The sequence below is a fragment of the Salvia miltiorrhiza genome, chromosome 3, assembly GCF_028751815.1.
Source record: "Salvia miltiorrhiza cultivar Shanhuang (shh) chromosome 3, IMPLAD_Smil_shh, whole genome shotgun sequence".
Lineage (NCBI taxonomy): Eukaryota > Viridiplantae > Streptophyta > Magnoliopsida > Lamiales > Lamiaceae > Salvia > Salvia miltiorrhiza.
This window is the reverse complement of record NC_080389.1, coordinates 11,257,514-11,270,695: the sequence shown is the minus strand read 5'-3', so window position 1 is coordinate 11,270,695 and position 13,182 is coordinate 11,257,514. Positions and strand designations below refer to the sequence as shown.

The window sequence follows — 13,182 nt, the reverse complement described above, 5'->3', positions numbered from 1 at the left end:
ACAGCAATCGATCTTCTTTACTGGCAAACCCAAACCGCACAAATTTCTCTTCATACTATAGAAGTCGTTGGGACAGTTGATATCGCTTCATACAAATTAAATTATTGTATTTGAAGCCACATGAATTTAGTTCTATGTTATTATACCAAAACAGCCCATTATTATTATTCTCATTCAAGTTTATCACATTTTCAAGAAAATGTGATTTGTAATATTCTGATATTCTTCAAATGGTTCGTTTCTTCTCATCACCCCTAATATTATGTCATTTTTCAATGCCACCATAATGGGTGATTAATTAAGTGGCTCATATTTGATTCCCATTAAAATAATGGACGTGATTAATTGAAAATCAATTACCATGCGTTAAGGTTAATTTGGGAAAAATAAATTTTCCTCAATCAATGTGCAAAAGTGTAGAACACAAATTAATGTTTCAACAAGCACAAGACACTCCATTTCTTGTTACACATAGACACAAGAATAACAGAAGATGAGTAAAGTAAACTTGATCAGTTTATTGAGTAAATATGTTGATGTGTTGCGGCAGATTCCCAGTGTTCAGATTGCGGCATCGACGGATTCGGAGATGTTTGAGCTTCGGCATTCCACCTTCTTCTATGATGACGCTCTTCAGTTCATACAATTCTCGAAAAGCCAGGGCTTCGAGGCTGGGGAACCCGTCGCACAAAACTAGCATCGTTTCACCCCTGTAAGCTTTATACTGTATCTTGAGAAATAAAAGCTTTGGAAGCTTACCCAGCTCTGCCATCGGATCATCATTTAGCTCGGAACTCGTCAATGTGAGGTGAGAAAGATTTGGAGGGAACATACTCGCACTTGGACATTTGGACATCTTACCTTTCAGTTTAAGTTTGGTGAGATTGGCGAGCTGCGGCACAACTAATGCTATGTCAGTAGCATATGCATACGGCCATATTAAGTGAAGTATGACAAGATTCTGCATCTTCTCCAATGACGCTCTCACTTTGATCAACTCTTCACGCTTTATACGTCCTAACCGTATGCCTAATTCACGAAGATGGCAACTACTCGTTAGAGTTGATATGCACTTCATCCAATCCTTGTGCCTTATTCCTCTCAAACACTCAATATTTTTATTCCACATGTTTTTAATTGTCGGTCCACCGCCAATAGCTGCTCGGAAGTAACGTAGCTTGTCCATTTTCAATGAAACTAGTCTTGGAAAATATACCAAGCACGATTTCATGGCAACAACCTCGAGGTTTCTAAGATGATCAAACCAGCATGGGAGTTTTATGCGGGCTCCATAATATGTGTATATTCTCAAGCACTTCAATCCAATCAATAACCGAAAAGAGTTTGGAAATCTTTTGAAGGCAGTGGCGTCAAGCTCGACTGTCTTAAGTAGTTGATAGCCCTTCCAGTAATGAGATGGAGTGGTTATATATCCAGAATCATCATGGACGTTAAGTAGGAAAAGAGAGCGTACATGCTTATTTTGATTCGACGAGGAAGTCTCAAGATTTTCGGCATAGACAACACGATGGCGAGGCTTATTGGATGATTCTGATGAAATCCCTCCGTTCCCCTTTACTATCTCCAGACCTATTTCCTCCTTTGCTTTTCTTAAGCAAACCTCACGAACAAGATCATGGAGGCGACAACTTTTGACTTGATCATGGATTTTTAGATCTTGAATTTGAACCATGCTTCGATTGATCAGCTCATTTAAATAACCTCTTCCTATCTCATCAAATATACTTCTGCTTCCTTCTTGTTGGATCAAGCCTTGTGCATGCCATATGTTTACTAGCCTTTTTGCTGGGATAGTAAAGTCTTCTTTGAAAAAAGCTAGGCACAAGAAGCATGATTTCAATTGGGGAGATAAATTCTGATAACTCAACTCCAAAATTGCTGATACGCCGCTTTCAGTCCTTGAGTTTAATTGGTTAAGAACTTGTTCCCATCCACTCTTGGTTTGTGTTTCCATGAGTAAGCCTCCTACCACGCTGATAGCTAATGGTAGACCATCGCATTTTTGCAAGATTTGTGTGCCCACACTCTCGAATTCTTCTGGATAATTGCCAATTGTGGTGCCAATGAATGCCTTCTTCAACAACAATTCCCAGCTTTTTTTGGTGTCTAAGAGACTCATCGTGTGGACGTATTGATCATACTTTGTAATAATGTTGTTGCGGGTGGTAAGCAACAATCTACTTGCTTTATCTGTCCATCAGAGTAACGACTGATTAATTCAAAAAACTTAACAATAATATTTCGAAATGCTACTATTTTTATATTTTTATCTATATGGCTATAGTTTTTATAACTATTATATATTTTTTGCTAAAATAGGGTGTTGCCTCAAAAGAGTGTCCAAATGGCAACTACAGTGAGCATTATATTCAATCATTTTCATATCATTGTGAAAGTAGATTTAGGCAATAATCTATGAAGTTGCGAGCTTGTCTTATGTACACCCATCCACACCATGAGGATAGGTTCTACCCAGCCCAGATAGCCCGACCTAGCTCCGTTCCGGACTTTTCATGGGCTCTAGGTAAAATGAAAAAAAAAGGGGCCCTTTTAACTGCATACAATTGTGTGTTTGTGGGCCATCTTTTTTAAATGAATAAAATTAGAGTCTTTGGGCTTGTACTACATATTTTTTACTAATTGAGCCCCAATATATGATTAAAAAGTCTTATTTATATAGAGTAATAAAAATAAAAAAATAAAAAATTGGGGCCCATTTTGCCCTGGTCCCTAGGCGGTCGCACCCCTCGCCTAGGCCCAGGGCCGGCCCTGGCCCGACTAGATTGAGTCCGGCCTGCCCCCACTACCTTTTCTGTAACCTCGACCAACGTAAATGATACTACTCACAACAAATGATAGTTTTATTAACAACAAAAATGACACTTTTATCAATAATAAATTAAATCAAGCACATAAAATACGACAATTATTTGGACCATCATTTGGGCTTTTTCTCCAAAATATTTCACCTAAGGATAATTATAAAACAATACCAATTGGCGCTTGTTAGCTAGCAAAAATAAAATTAAATGTTAAAATAATTACATCACCTTAATTGGATTGAATAAATTGTTTAAAAAAAATTGAATTGAATAAACCATAATTAATTATCACAAAATTAAAGCATACAAATTGAAAGTGGAGAAGAAATATCCAAGAAAATAAGATCTAAAACAAATTAAATAGGAAAATTGTAGATGATTTACCTTGTTGATTTGGGAAAGCAGTGATGAGAGATTCTAAATGTTGCTTCTCCCAAACATCATCGAGCACTATGAAATATGATTTTCCCTCCAATTGCTTATGAAGCATTTGTTTCAGCTCCTCTTGTAGAAACAGCTTATCCTTCATCGACTCCTCCAATTTCTTTATTTCGTCAAGCAGCTTTCGTTTATCTTCTTCAGACCTTTGCAGCTGGAAGATAAGCTGCTTGATCGTCTCGTGTGGTGTAAACTCACTCGACACCACAACCCAACCACGACAATCAAATGTGCCAGAAACGACATCGGGGTGGTTGTATATTTCCCGGGCAAGTGTCGATTTCCCGATCCCACCCATGCCCTTTAAAACCACAATGGAAAGCCCTCTCTTCTCATACAGAATTGATTCTTGCAGCAGCTTTTTCACATCATCTTCAACGCCGACAAGGTGTTCGCCCTTTTGCCAAGGACACAACCGCCGCCGCAATTCAACTTCCGATCTCGATGACGACTCGGCTGCCTCTCCGAGATCCTTGATCCCGTACATGTCGCGGCTTTTTTTAATTTCATCAAGTCTCTTTAGCATCGACTCAATCTCATCTCCAATTCCGTAGAGGTGATACATACGCTTCGGGAAGGTTGTACATCTTTTGAAGAGCCCCCAATTCTTGGCACTCTCAACGTTGAGAAGGAACATCTCGATGGTATCTTCGGCATCTCGAGCCAACGCTTTGATATCAGAGATCCAATTACGCACCATCTCATCTTCAAATTGCTTTTTGTTGGCGTCTTTGAGAAAGGATTGCATCCTCTTGAACTCGGCTTTCAGCAACTCCACCTTCCCCTCGACGCCTCGCAGGAATTTAACCTTCTCGATGAGCTGATCGCCCAGTAGTTCGACCAGAGATGAAATCGCCGCCTCCGCTGCCATGTCGATCGACCTCTACAATTTTTTAATTTTTTTTATTTTAATTGAAAAGATATTTAATTGGTGGTTGAACTGGTCATGAATGACTGGCTAGTATATATCCAAGAGAGAAGCTGCACTTTTTTGTCATCGTGCGTGACTTTGTAGTAGTGTAGGCCCCACCACGATGGTCCCAAAATTTCATAAAAATTCAAAGACACAAATGAGGTTGATGTTGTCACTTCACGATGAATTGGATAAAAAATAGGGCAAATGGTTTTTAATACCCACTTTTATAATACATCTATCAAATCTACCCACCTATATAAAACATCTATGAAAAATACCCACTTCATAGTGAAATACCATTCCTACCCTTATACTTAATCTCTAAAAATGTGCTTAAATGGTATATCGGCTGGAAATTTTCCTCGTGCCCGATAGGTTACTTTGTAATCTGGGTCTGGACTGTGAGACAACGCCACGTACTTTTAAGCAAAATTTGTATTAATTGATCCATGTTAAAATTGATCCCGCGCTTCTCAAAATGGTATCAAAGCGGGTTTTTATTGAGGAATTATATAATTTTTAGTTTATTTTATTATTAACCCATGTGGGAGGAGACTCCATTAAAAGTTTATGGATCCGGACGAGTGTCCGAGATGTGTACACTACAGGAACTCTCTCCAAAATCTGGAGATAGAAATCAGTCGCTTTATTAGCGACCTTAAATGGAACAATCGAGCCCTCGTTTCCAACCTACGACGAGAAGGAGATATCGAGCTTATTCGCGATATTATTGCGAGTATCCAGTTCTACCACGAGAACCTCATGAGAATGGCCGCAGCCAGAGCGACCATTGAACAAAACATGGAGGAGGCCCATTGGTCACACGACTGATGGAACCAAAAGACAAGGCGGGAGTAGTCTATCCAGGCTACCAAAAGATTGAGCCAAGCTCTTCCGACAACGTCAACTTGCAGGAGATCCAAAAGACGGTGGAATATTACGGCAATAAGCTGTATGAGCTACCAATGGAGATAAGCAGAATATCACTCAAACAAGAGGAAATACTAACCCTCTTGCGTGATATCCAGAAAAGAATGGAGGAGATCGAAAGGTGAAAACCATGTTCCGGAAAAATTCGGAATCAATGGTCCAAAGGCCCAGCGCATCTACCTCTATTTGATGCAACACCCAAGGAGTTGCAACCGGAGGACATAATCCGAATCATGAAAGGCAAATTTCATGAATAGCCTTGACAGAATCGGATTAGAAGATCTACAAGAATTAGCAGAATCTTTTGCTAACCTCAATATGGTTGATCTAAAGATGAACCAAGGAGATGAGGTTCCCAAAACAGAGCCTCAAGAAGAAGAACCGTCAAAGAAGGGATCAGCTCAAGACGATGTGAGCTAGTTCCAACGAACCAGACGACGGAGGCCTCAGATGCAGGATACTCCTGTAGGAAAGGTCACACTGGAACCAGTCCATCCATACGGATTGATTCTCAACCTTGACGAAGCCAGTTTCAAAGAATGGGAGGGTCTCATCGACGAATGGGCTTCATCGTTAAAAGTCGTGATTGCCACAATTGATTACGACAAAAAAGAATTTGCCAGAGTCTTCGAAGCTAGTTTGGCAGGCATGGCAAAACAATACTGGGACAAAATTGAGGTTCCAGCAAGGGAAGAAATGTTTAGTAGTACCTCAATGTATGATATCATTAAGGAAACTACTAGACAGATAAAAATCCATTTCTTGGGAATGGGTTTTTTCGAAGGATCCGCGGAGGAGAAGCGCAAGAAATATCAACAAGCACTTTACAATTTAAGATTGATGGTGCTAGAGCCCAAAGCTCTCGATGAATTTCTGCGCCTGTACACCCTATATGTCCATATGGGGGAAGTTGATGATCAGAAAGCCATGGATCTCTTTTTCCCAAAGTTTCCGAGTCCATGGAGGGAGATGCTCATCAACGAGTATGTATCACCAGGAGGATATCCACTTGATAGTGCTTCAAGGAGGATGTCTTATGTCCACAAGAAGCTGTCCGAATGGTGCCAGAAGGCAGCGGACCAGAGGAATCTCAAGAGATTGAGGAGACTCAATAAGAAATCTCCATTGATGTGCGACAACATTAATCTTCCAACAGAGATTGGTGGTGAATTTCTATATCAAAGGAAGAGTCGAAAGAAACATAGGTACCAACCCTATGAAAGAAAGTCCAGAAGAAGTTCTTGGAAGCCAAGAACGATGTGGACCAGACAGAAAGCACGCTCCTACAAATCAGGCCAACGGAGCGGACCATCAAGAAACCGATTCTCAAATCAAAAGAGAATCCCGGCGAGAAAAACTTTCAGGCGTACTCAGGCCAAAGCAAATGAAAGTTTTAAAGATTGCAACTGCTGGACCTGCGGTGCAAAGGGGCATATTTCAACCAATTGCCCAGATAACGAGAAAATAGGGATAAAGAAATTCGAATCCACATAGGATATCGAAGATGCTCTCTATTACCAGAAATTGATACCCGTGTATCAATTTGAAGATATATCCTCTGACGAGAGTATATATGAACAAGAAGAGGTCTTTAGTTCTGAAGATTCGGAGATGTCCAATGGATCAACCGGAGACGAGTCAGACTAAAGAGGAACACGAGGTCCACCACACCCAGAAGGAGGATCAGAATGGATTTTCTAGCCATTTTCTGATTCCACAAGAAGAGGTGGTGAAAAAACTCGTGAAGAAACTCAACAGGGAAATCAGAGAGGTACAGACATACCAAGGGTTTTCCAATGGAAGATTGAATCGAGTTTTAAATAGCTTGATTCCATCTAAAAGGAAGCACCATGTCTATTTTGGGGTTACAAACCAAGAGACGGCACTTCCAATCGAGATTACAAGTAATCAGGTGGAAATCCAGCTGGTTCCAGCCGAGGATATTATCCAGGACCTGAAGAAAATGAAGCCAGAAGTCGCAAGCACGATAAAATGGATTCATATTGGAGCAATTCAGTTGGTCATCAAATCATCCCTCTCACCAGGGACGGACCAACCGATTGATGTCGCACTTTGCGATAAAAGGATCAGAGATGCTAAAGAATCAGTTCTTGGAGCTTTCTCAGGCAATCTCTATGCCAAGAGGATTATAACCGAATTCTACCCTCAAATTGCTTATAATCTGCAGGATTCATCCTTCAGCCGAGCCCTGACACTCTATCAGGACTACAAGAAGAAGGAGCTGATGACGGGAGGAAATAGGTCATACTCACTGACTTATCAAGTCTCGTATGCCTTATCAAATTCCCATCATACAGAATTATTTCTGGGAAAGAAATTTATTGAAATTCCAGAAATATTCAAGGAAGTAGCCAAGGCAGTCAATCCAAACCGAGTGGAGACTCCTCAGATCGGGGAAATCGACATCGATGTTGGAGACAAACCGGTGCTCAGCCATACCCAAAGTCTCAGACTTGGAGCACCAAAGCTATCATTTCAAGGAAATAGGCTAACCTCAGGGCCTATAACAAGGAGTTTCTCTCATTCGTATGAGAGAAGGGCGATCCAGGAAACACCAGCTCCGGACATGAGAATCAAGCTCAAATGTCCCGAAGGGTGGAGACAAGTTTCTACAAGATTTGATACAACAAACAAGGAGAATAAGTTTCCTTGCAGCTCGTTGTATTATTTGGCAAATCCAGGAGGCAACCGATATATCGGAATTCTGGAGGTCGGAGGCTTTTAAATCCAAGTCGAAGGCCAAGCCGGACAAGAAGCGGATGTCCTAATTCTAGGACGAGATTTCCTTGACAAATATACACCATGGTCATGGAAATCAGGAGGAATGGAGATCACAATCGGACGCCAAAGATTGATGATCCAATGACAAGTCCATTCTCTATATACATCTCTGTTGGGATGTTATACGAGAAATTCAAAGCAGAATATTTTGCTACTTATGTGGATTAGGAGCAGGAATCTGTACAGCAAAACGAGGAGTTTTTCCAGCAGAAGTGGAAGAAGATCTACCTCGAATTGCCGGAAGGGATTTCTCCAAAAAGATTTTGCTCCTATCAAAGGGAGTAAAACAGACGGAAATATTGATCGGAGGTGCAGGACAAACACCTTGGTACATGGTTAAAACCCCACCGATATATTTCCATGATACCGGAGCAGATATATTATTTGGAAATAATTTTCTGCAAAACTTCAAGCGGTATACACAAGACAATGAGGCCAGAAGGCTAGTGTTCACAACTAATTGTGACCACAAGATCATTGTGCAAAGGCTCAATGGAGCTTTTCATCGTTCGATGCCAATCAAATTCCGCAGCAAGCGTGGTGATGATGGCAGACTCCGGAGACCCCAAATGAAGGATCAAAGGAGATTCGGAGAAGTTTTGCTCAAATGCATAACTGAGGGATTCCCAGATCTCTCCGAGGAAGAAATTCAAATCCTCAAAGTATCCTTGATATCACACAAAGATATCAAGGAAGAAGAACAGGTGTCCATTGCCGACGTCAAAAGGAGAATCCAGAAATGTTACCACGAGGATCCTTTGGCATGGTGGGACAAGAACCAGCTCAGAGCAACCTTGAAAGTCAAAACTGGAAAGGAGCATGAGTTCGTAAGGTTCAGACCTATCCTGATGAACCCAAGAGATCAACAGGATATGAGGAGCATAATCAAGGAACACCTTGATTTGAAGCTGATTGAAGAAGGAAGATCACCCTACAGCAGTCCTGGATTTCTGGTAAGAAATCATGGGGAGATCAAACGAGGAAAACCAAGATTGGTCATTAATTATAAAGGGATTAATGACATTCTTGAGTTTGACGGATACTTCATCCCGAGTAGAGAACACCTTATCAACTGCATCAGAAGTGCGAAGGTATTCTCAAAGTTCGACTGCAAATCAGGTTTCTACCAGATTCGCATGGAGGAAGGGAGTAAGAAGTTTACAGCCTTCTCAACTCCACAAGGACATTATGTCTGGAATGTCATGCCAATGGGGCTAGCCAACGCACCTCAGATATTCCAAAGAAAGATGGATAATCTCTTCAAAGATTATTCTTCGTTTATGTTTGTTTATATTGATGACATTCTTATTGCATCAAAAAACATTCATGAACATGTCAGGCATCTGGAGATCTTTGCGGATGTTTGTCAACAAGAAGGACTAGTGCTGTCAGAAAAGAAGGCAGTCGTTGCTACCCAGAAGATGGAGTTTCTGGGGATTGAGATCGATGAATCAGGGATAATTCTACAAGATCATATTGTGGAAAAAGTCCAGGGATTTCCGGAGGATCTCAAGGAAAAGAAGCAGCTCCAAAGCTTTCTCGGAGTTGTTAACTTTGCAGGAATGTTTATCAAAAATCTTGCAGAGCACCGGAAAGTCTTCAGTCCTTTACTGAAGAAAGATGTTCCATTCATATGGAATGAGGAACATCGGGAGGGTATGAAGAAGTTGAAAGAGATTTGCAAGAATCTCCCAAAGCTTTCAATACCACAAGACGAGGATGACTTGGTCCTCTACACGGACGCGAGTGATTTCTGGTGGGCAGCAGTGCTCACAAAGATCACCCCATATGAAGAAGAACCTTGCAGATACTGTAGCGGTCTTTTCTCCGACGACGAGGATGTGCGATGGCACATCAATGAAAAGGAATTCTTTGCAGTGCGAAAGGCGTTTAAAAAATGGCCGCTTTTCTTACTCGCCAAAAAATTCGTTTTGAAAGTTGATAACACTAACGTTAAAGCTTTCTTAACAAAAAAGATTGAATCTAAACCCGAAAGGGCTAGATTGATTAGGTGGCAAGCAGAATGCCAATATTATGATTATGATATTGTCATCCTGAAATCTGATCAGAATGTTCTTGCAGATTTCCTGACAAGGGATGGAGCTCCCTGAAGTGGAGGCCATCGAGGAACAACAGGCGCAACTCTTTGAAAGTCTAGAGCTGCTACAAAAGGAGTGGCAAAAGTGTGTCCTACACACTAAACAAGTAGGAAAGATACAAGCGGCTGATGAAGCCAAAGTATCTAGCCAAATCGATGACTGCTTCATGAAGATGTTCAAACTTCAGGAAGCAACCAACGAGCCGCTCTTGCGCGCTGTCCGTGAAAATCGGACTAAAGCAATGCTTTCCGTACAGGGCGGATTACCTGTAGCAGGGGATTCAAGTACCCCTAGCCCAAGTCCTGAGAGAATGGCTTTACAGCCGGACGCTCGAGGAAAAAATGTTGTTAAGGGGTCACACCCTGACTCAACATGTCAACCCTCCACCTCTGGGGTAAAAGAGGAAGAGATCAACCTTAGGCCTATGACCGGCCAAGTTAAGGTTGATACTAATCTTTTTGAAACTTCTCCCTCTTGGCAGGTTTATCAAGACAGGTGGGAGAAACTTCTCACAAGAAGGGGCATCAATCCGGGAAATTGCCGGGTTGATGTTGCAGGAAAATATCCAAGGGCTTGGATGACTCCAGGAGCCAATCCAAACGATGTTAAGGAATGGTATGAGTTTGGGGCATTAGCCTCAGTTTATACCACTTCTCCGGCCTTCACCGAGATCAAGGGTCTACCCAAATGGATCCAGAAAACGGTGTTCGACGCATGGGAGAACAACGAGTCCCTCAAAAGGGGAGATGTTCTGGAATTGTACTTCTTCAGTGCAGCTCCAGAGCCAGTGGGCAAAAGAGTCTACGAAGCCTTCCATTTTATCAAGCTTCGGAGACCAGATACGGGAGCCTTGAACCGGATCAAAGTTCCCGATTTTCAGGCTGCAATCGTCTCAACATTCAAGGAGGATCAAATCTCCACGAGACGAGCATGGGGTCTATGGGTCTGTCTCACAAAGATGGACAAAATGAAGTCCAGATTCAAGTTCTTTCAAAGTTCAGATCTGGGAACGTTCCTGGTTAACACAATGACAGGAACAACAACCAAGTTTGCCGAAAACTCCTTCGAGAACAAAAGGCAAACGATATGGAAAAACAGGATAGCGGGGAGCAAAGAGACTCGTCGCCAATTCTGCAATATGGCTCATCTGGGCCATTGGATCGAGAAAATCTGCGATCAATGTTCGTCGCAGAAGGAGCCAGAATTCAGCAAAGGTTTCTTCCAGGACCGCGGGTCAGCGGAGGGAGGCTCCGGTCTGATGAGCATGACGAACATCAAACTCCAAAGGGGAGAACTCCACGGGCACCAAAAAAGTAAGGTGGCCGACAAAGCAATGTGAATCATGTGATTCACAGCAAGGATCGCACCCACAAAAGAAACGACAAAAGTGGGTGGAATGACAGGAGGACCACTCACCAAAAGCTTGAAGACAAATGTGAGTGGAAAAGAAAAGCAGCCGGCCCCTACCAGCATTATCACAAAACGATAAAGCAAGGGTCCAGCACCATGTGAAGACACTAACTAGTGTCGGCAATCATGGCCGACAAAAGATGGTGGACGTCACATTCAAGTTAGCTGGCCACAAAGAAAGAATCCGAGGCCAACCACCAAGCCATAATAGAGGGGATCAAACCTCTATATAAACTCAAGCTCTGGAGAGAATAACCCATTCGAAAATCACAACACATTTTCACACACCACTTCCTCTCTCTAGAAATATTATCTTTGTAATTTTTAATTTTCGGTTTTCAAAGTTTTTTCGTTTTAGTTTAGTTCCTTTTTATTTTATGTACACAAGGATTAGCTACTATAGGTAGCTAAACAAGTTAGTCTCCTCCCTTGGGGAGTATTTTATGAAATAAATTAATTATTATATAATTCCTCTATAAACGCTTAGTTTTTGTCCAACTATTCCGGGTTGAGTAAAAATATTTTCTTTATTTTTCCAACAAAGTATTTAGTCGGCACTTAGTGAAGGGGAAGGGTTGCAACCATCACTTGCGAGTGAGTGGTTGGTGCGTGCCAAGGGGGCAGACGAGCCGTAAAACGCAACAAGACCGACTCCTGAAGAAGACCAGTCGACAAAGGTATAATGTTGGTTAAATTTAAGATTTATTTTGAAGTGTTTACGGAAGCATGTTGGGCCTGATAAGGTCTTTTTAGACTATTTTTATATTTTGAACATGGATTTTTGATGAAAAATTTAGGATTTGTTAAGGGGTAGTTTTGGCATTAATGGTGAGTTGGGTATGGTTGATAGGTTTTTTGTGAAAGTGGGTATTTTTGATAGATAAGTTATGAAGGTGAGTATTTTAAATTTTGACCCTAAAAAATATAGGGATGACTAAAATTTGATAAAGAAAAAGTTCACCTTTTGTTATTTTAGTTTTTCGCACGAGAATGCGTTCTCTTTGATGTGAAAAGTGGAAAACAAATATTTTTATCATTTTTCAATTTTTTCACATGTTCTTCATTATGGATAATTTTTTCTGGACAATATGATTTTTTTTTCATCAATCATGAAGTATTGATGTGAGTATTTTATCATATTTTCTATTCAAGAAAACAAGAGAAAAAAAAAAAAAAAGTGAATGTGATAAAAAAATCCATCTTTTCTGATGATGATGATAAATTTGTACTAAAAGAAAATACACAATTGAGAATTTATTCCTAATATGGAGTATTCTGTATTTACATGGGGCATTTATACAGTATAGCAAAAGTCCTTTGTAATGTTCATTCCTCCCTTTTTTTGAAACCACATGTTCATTCCTCCCTTTGTTGAATTAATTGGTTTGCGCTTTAAAGTTGTCGGCAATAGCCTAAATATTCTTTCATCTTTAATAAACTATCTTCTTTAATAAAACACAAATATTCATATGATAGGTAAACTAAATAAATGCCCATTTCCATTTTTGGCAAGCATATCCCACACAACTCTTTAATTTATACCATCAGAAAGTAAGACTTTTAATCCATTTACAATACATTCAATATATTTCTCTTAAAACTTGTGCTTTATTTCGTGAACGGATGAAGTATAAATTAAGACGAATTTTTTTTATACATAAAACAAGGCCAACAAGGAACTAAAAGTCGAATCCGTACTTTAACCACATGCATATAATCAACTGATATTTTCCTCATTCATTTA

General features: G+C 40.6%; 1 protein-coding gene across 1 annotated transcript; it reads right to left on the bottom strand.

The window, feature by feature from the left end:
* Positions 1-372: 372 nt before the first annotated feature.
* LOC131017509 (disease resistance protein RPP8-like) lies at positions 373-4,173 on the bottom strand. The gene is made up of 2 exons (XM_057946265.1): positions 3,228-4,173; positions 373-2,211 (listed from the first exon to the last, which is right to left on the bottom strand). The coding sequence occupies exons 1-2, from the start codon at positions 4,150-4,152 to the stop codon at positions 518-520; spliced, it is 2,619 nt and encodes an 872-aa protein (XP_057802248.1). The 5' UTR covers positions 4,153-4,173; the 3' UTR covers positions 373-517.
* Between the last annotated feature and the right edge of the window lie 9,009 nt (positions 4,174-13,182).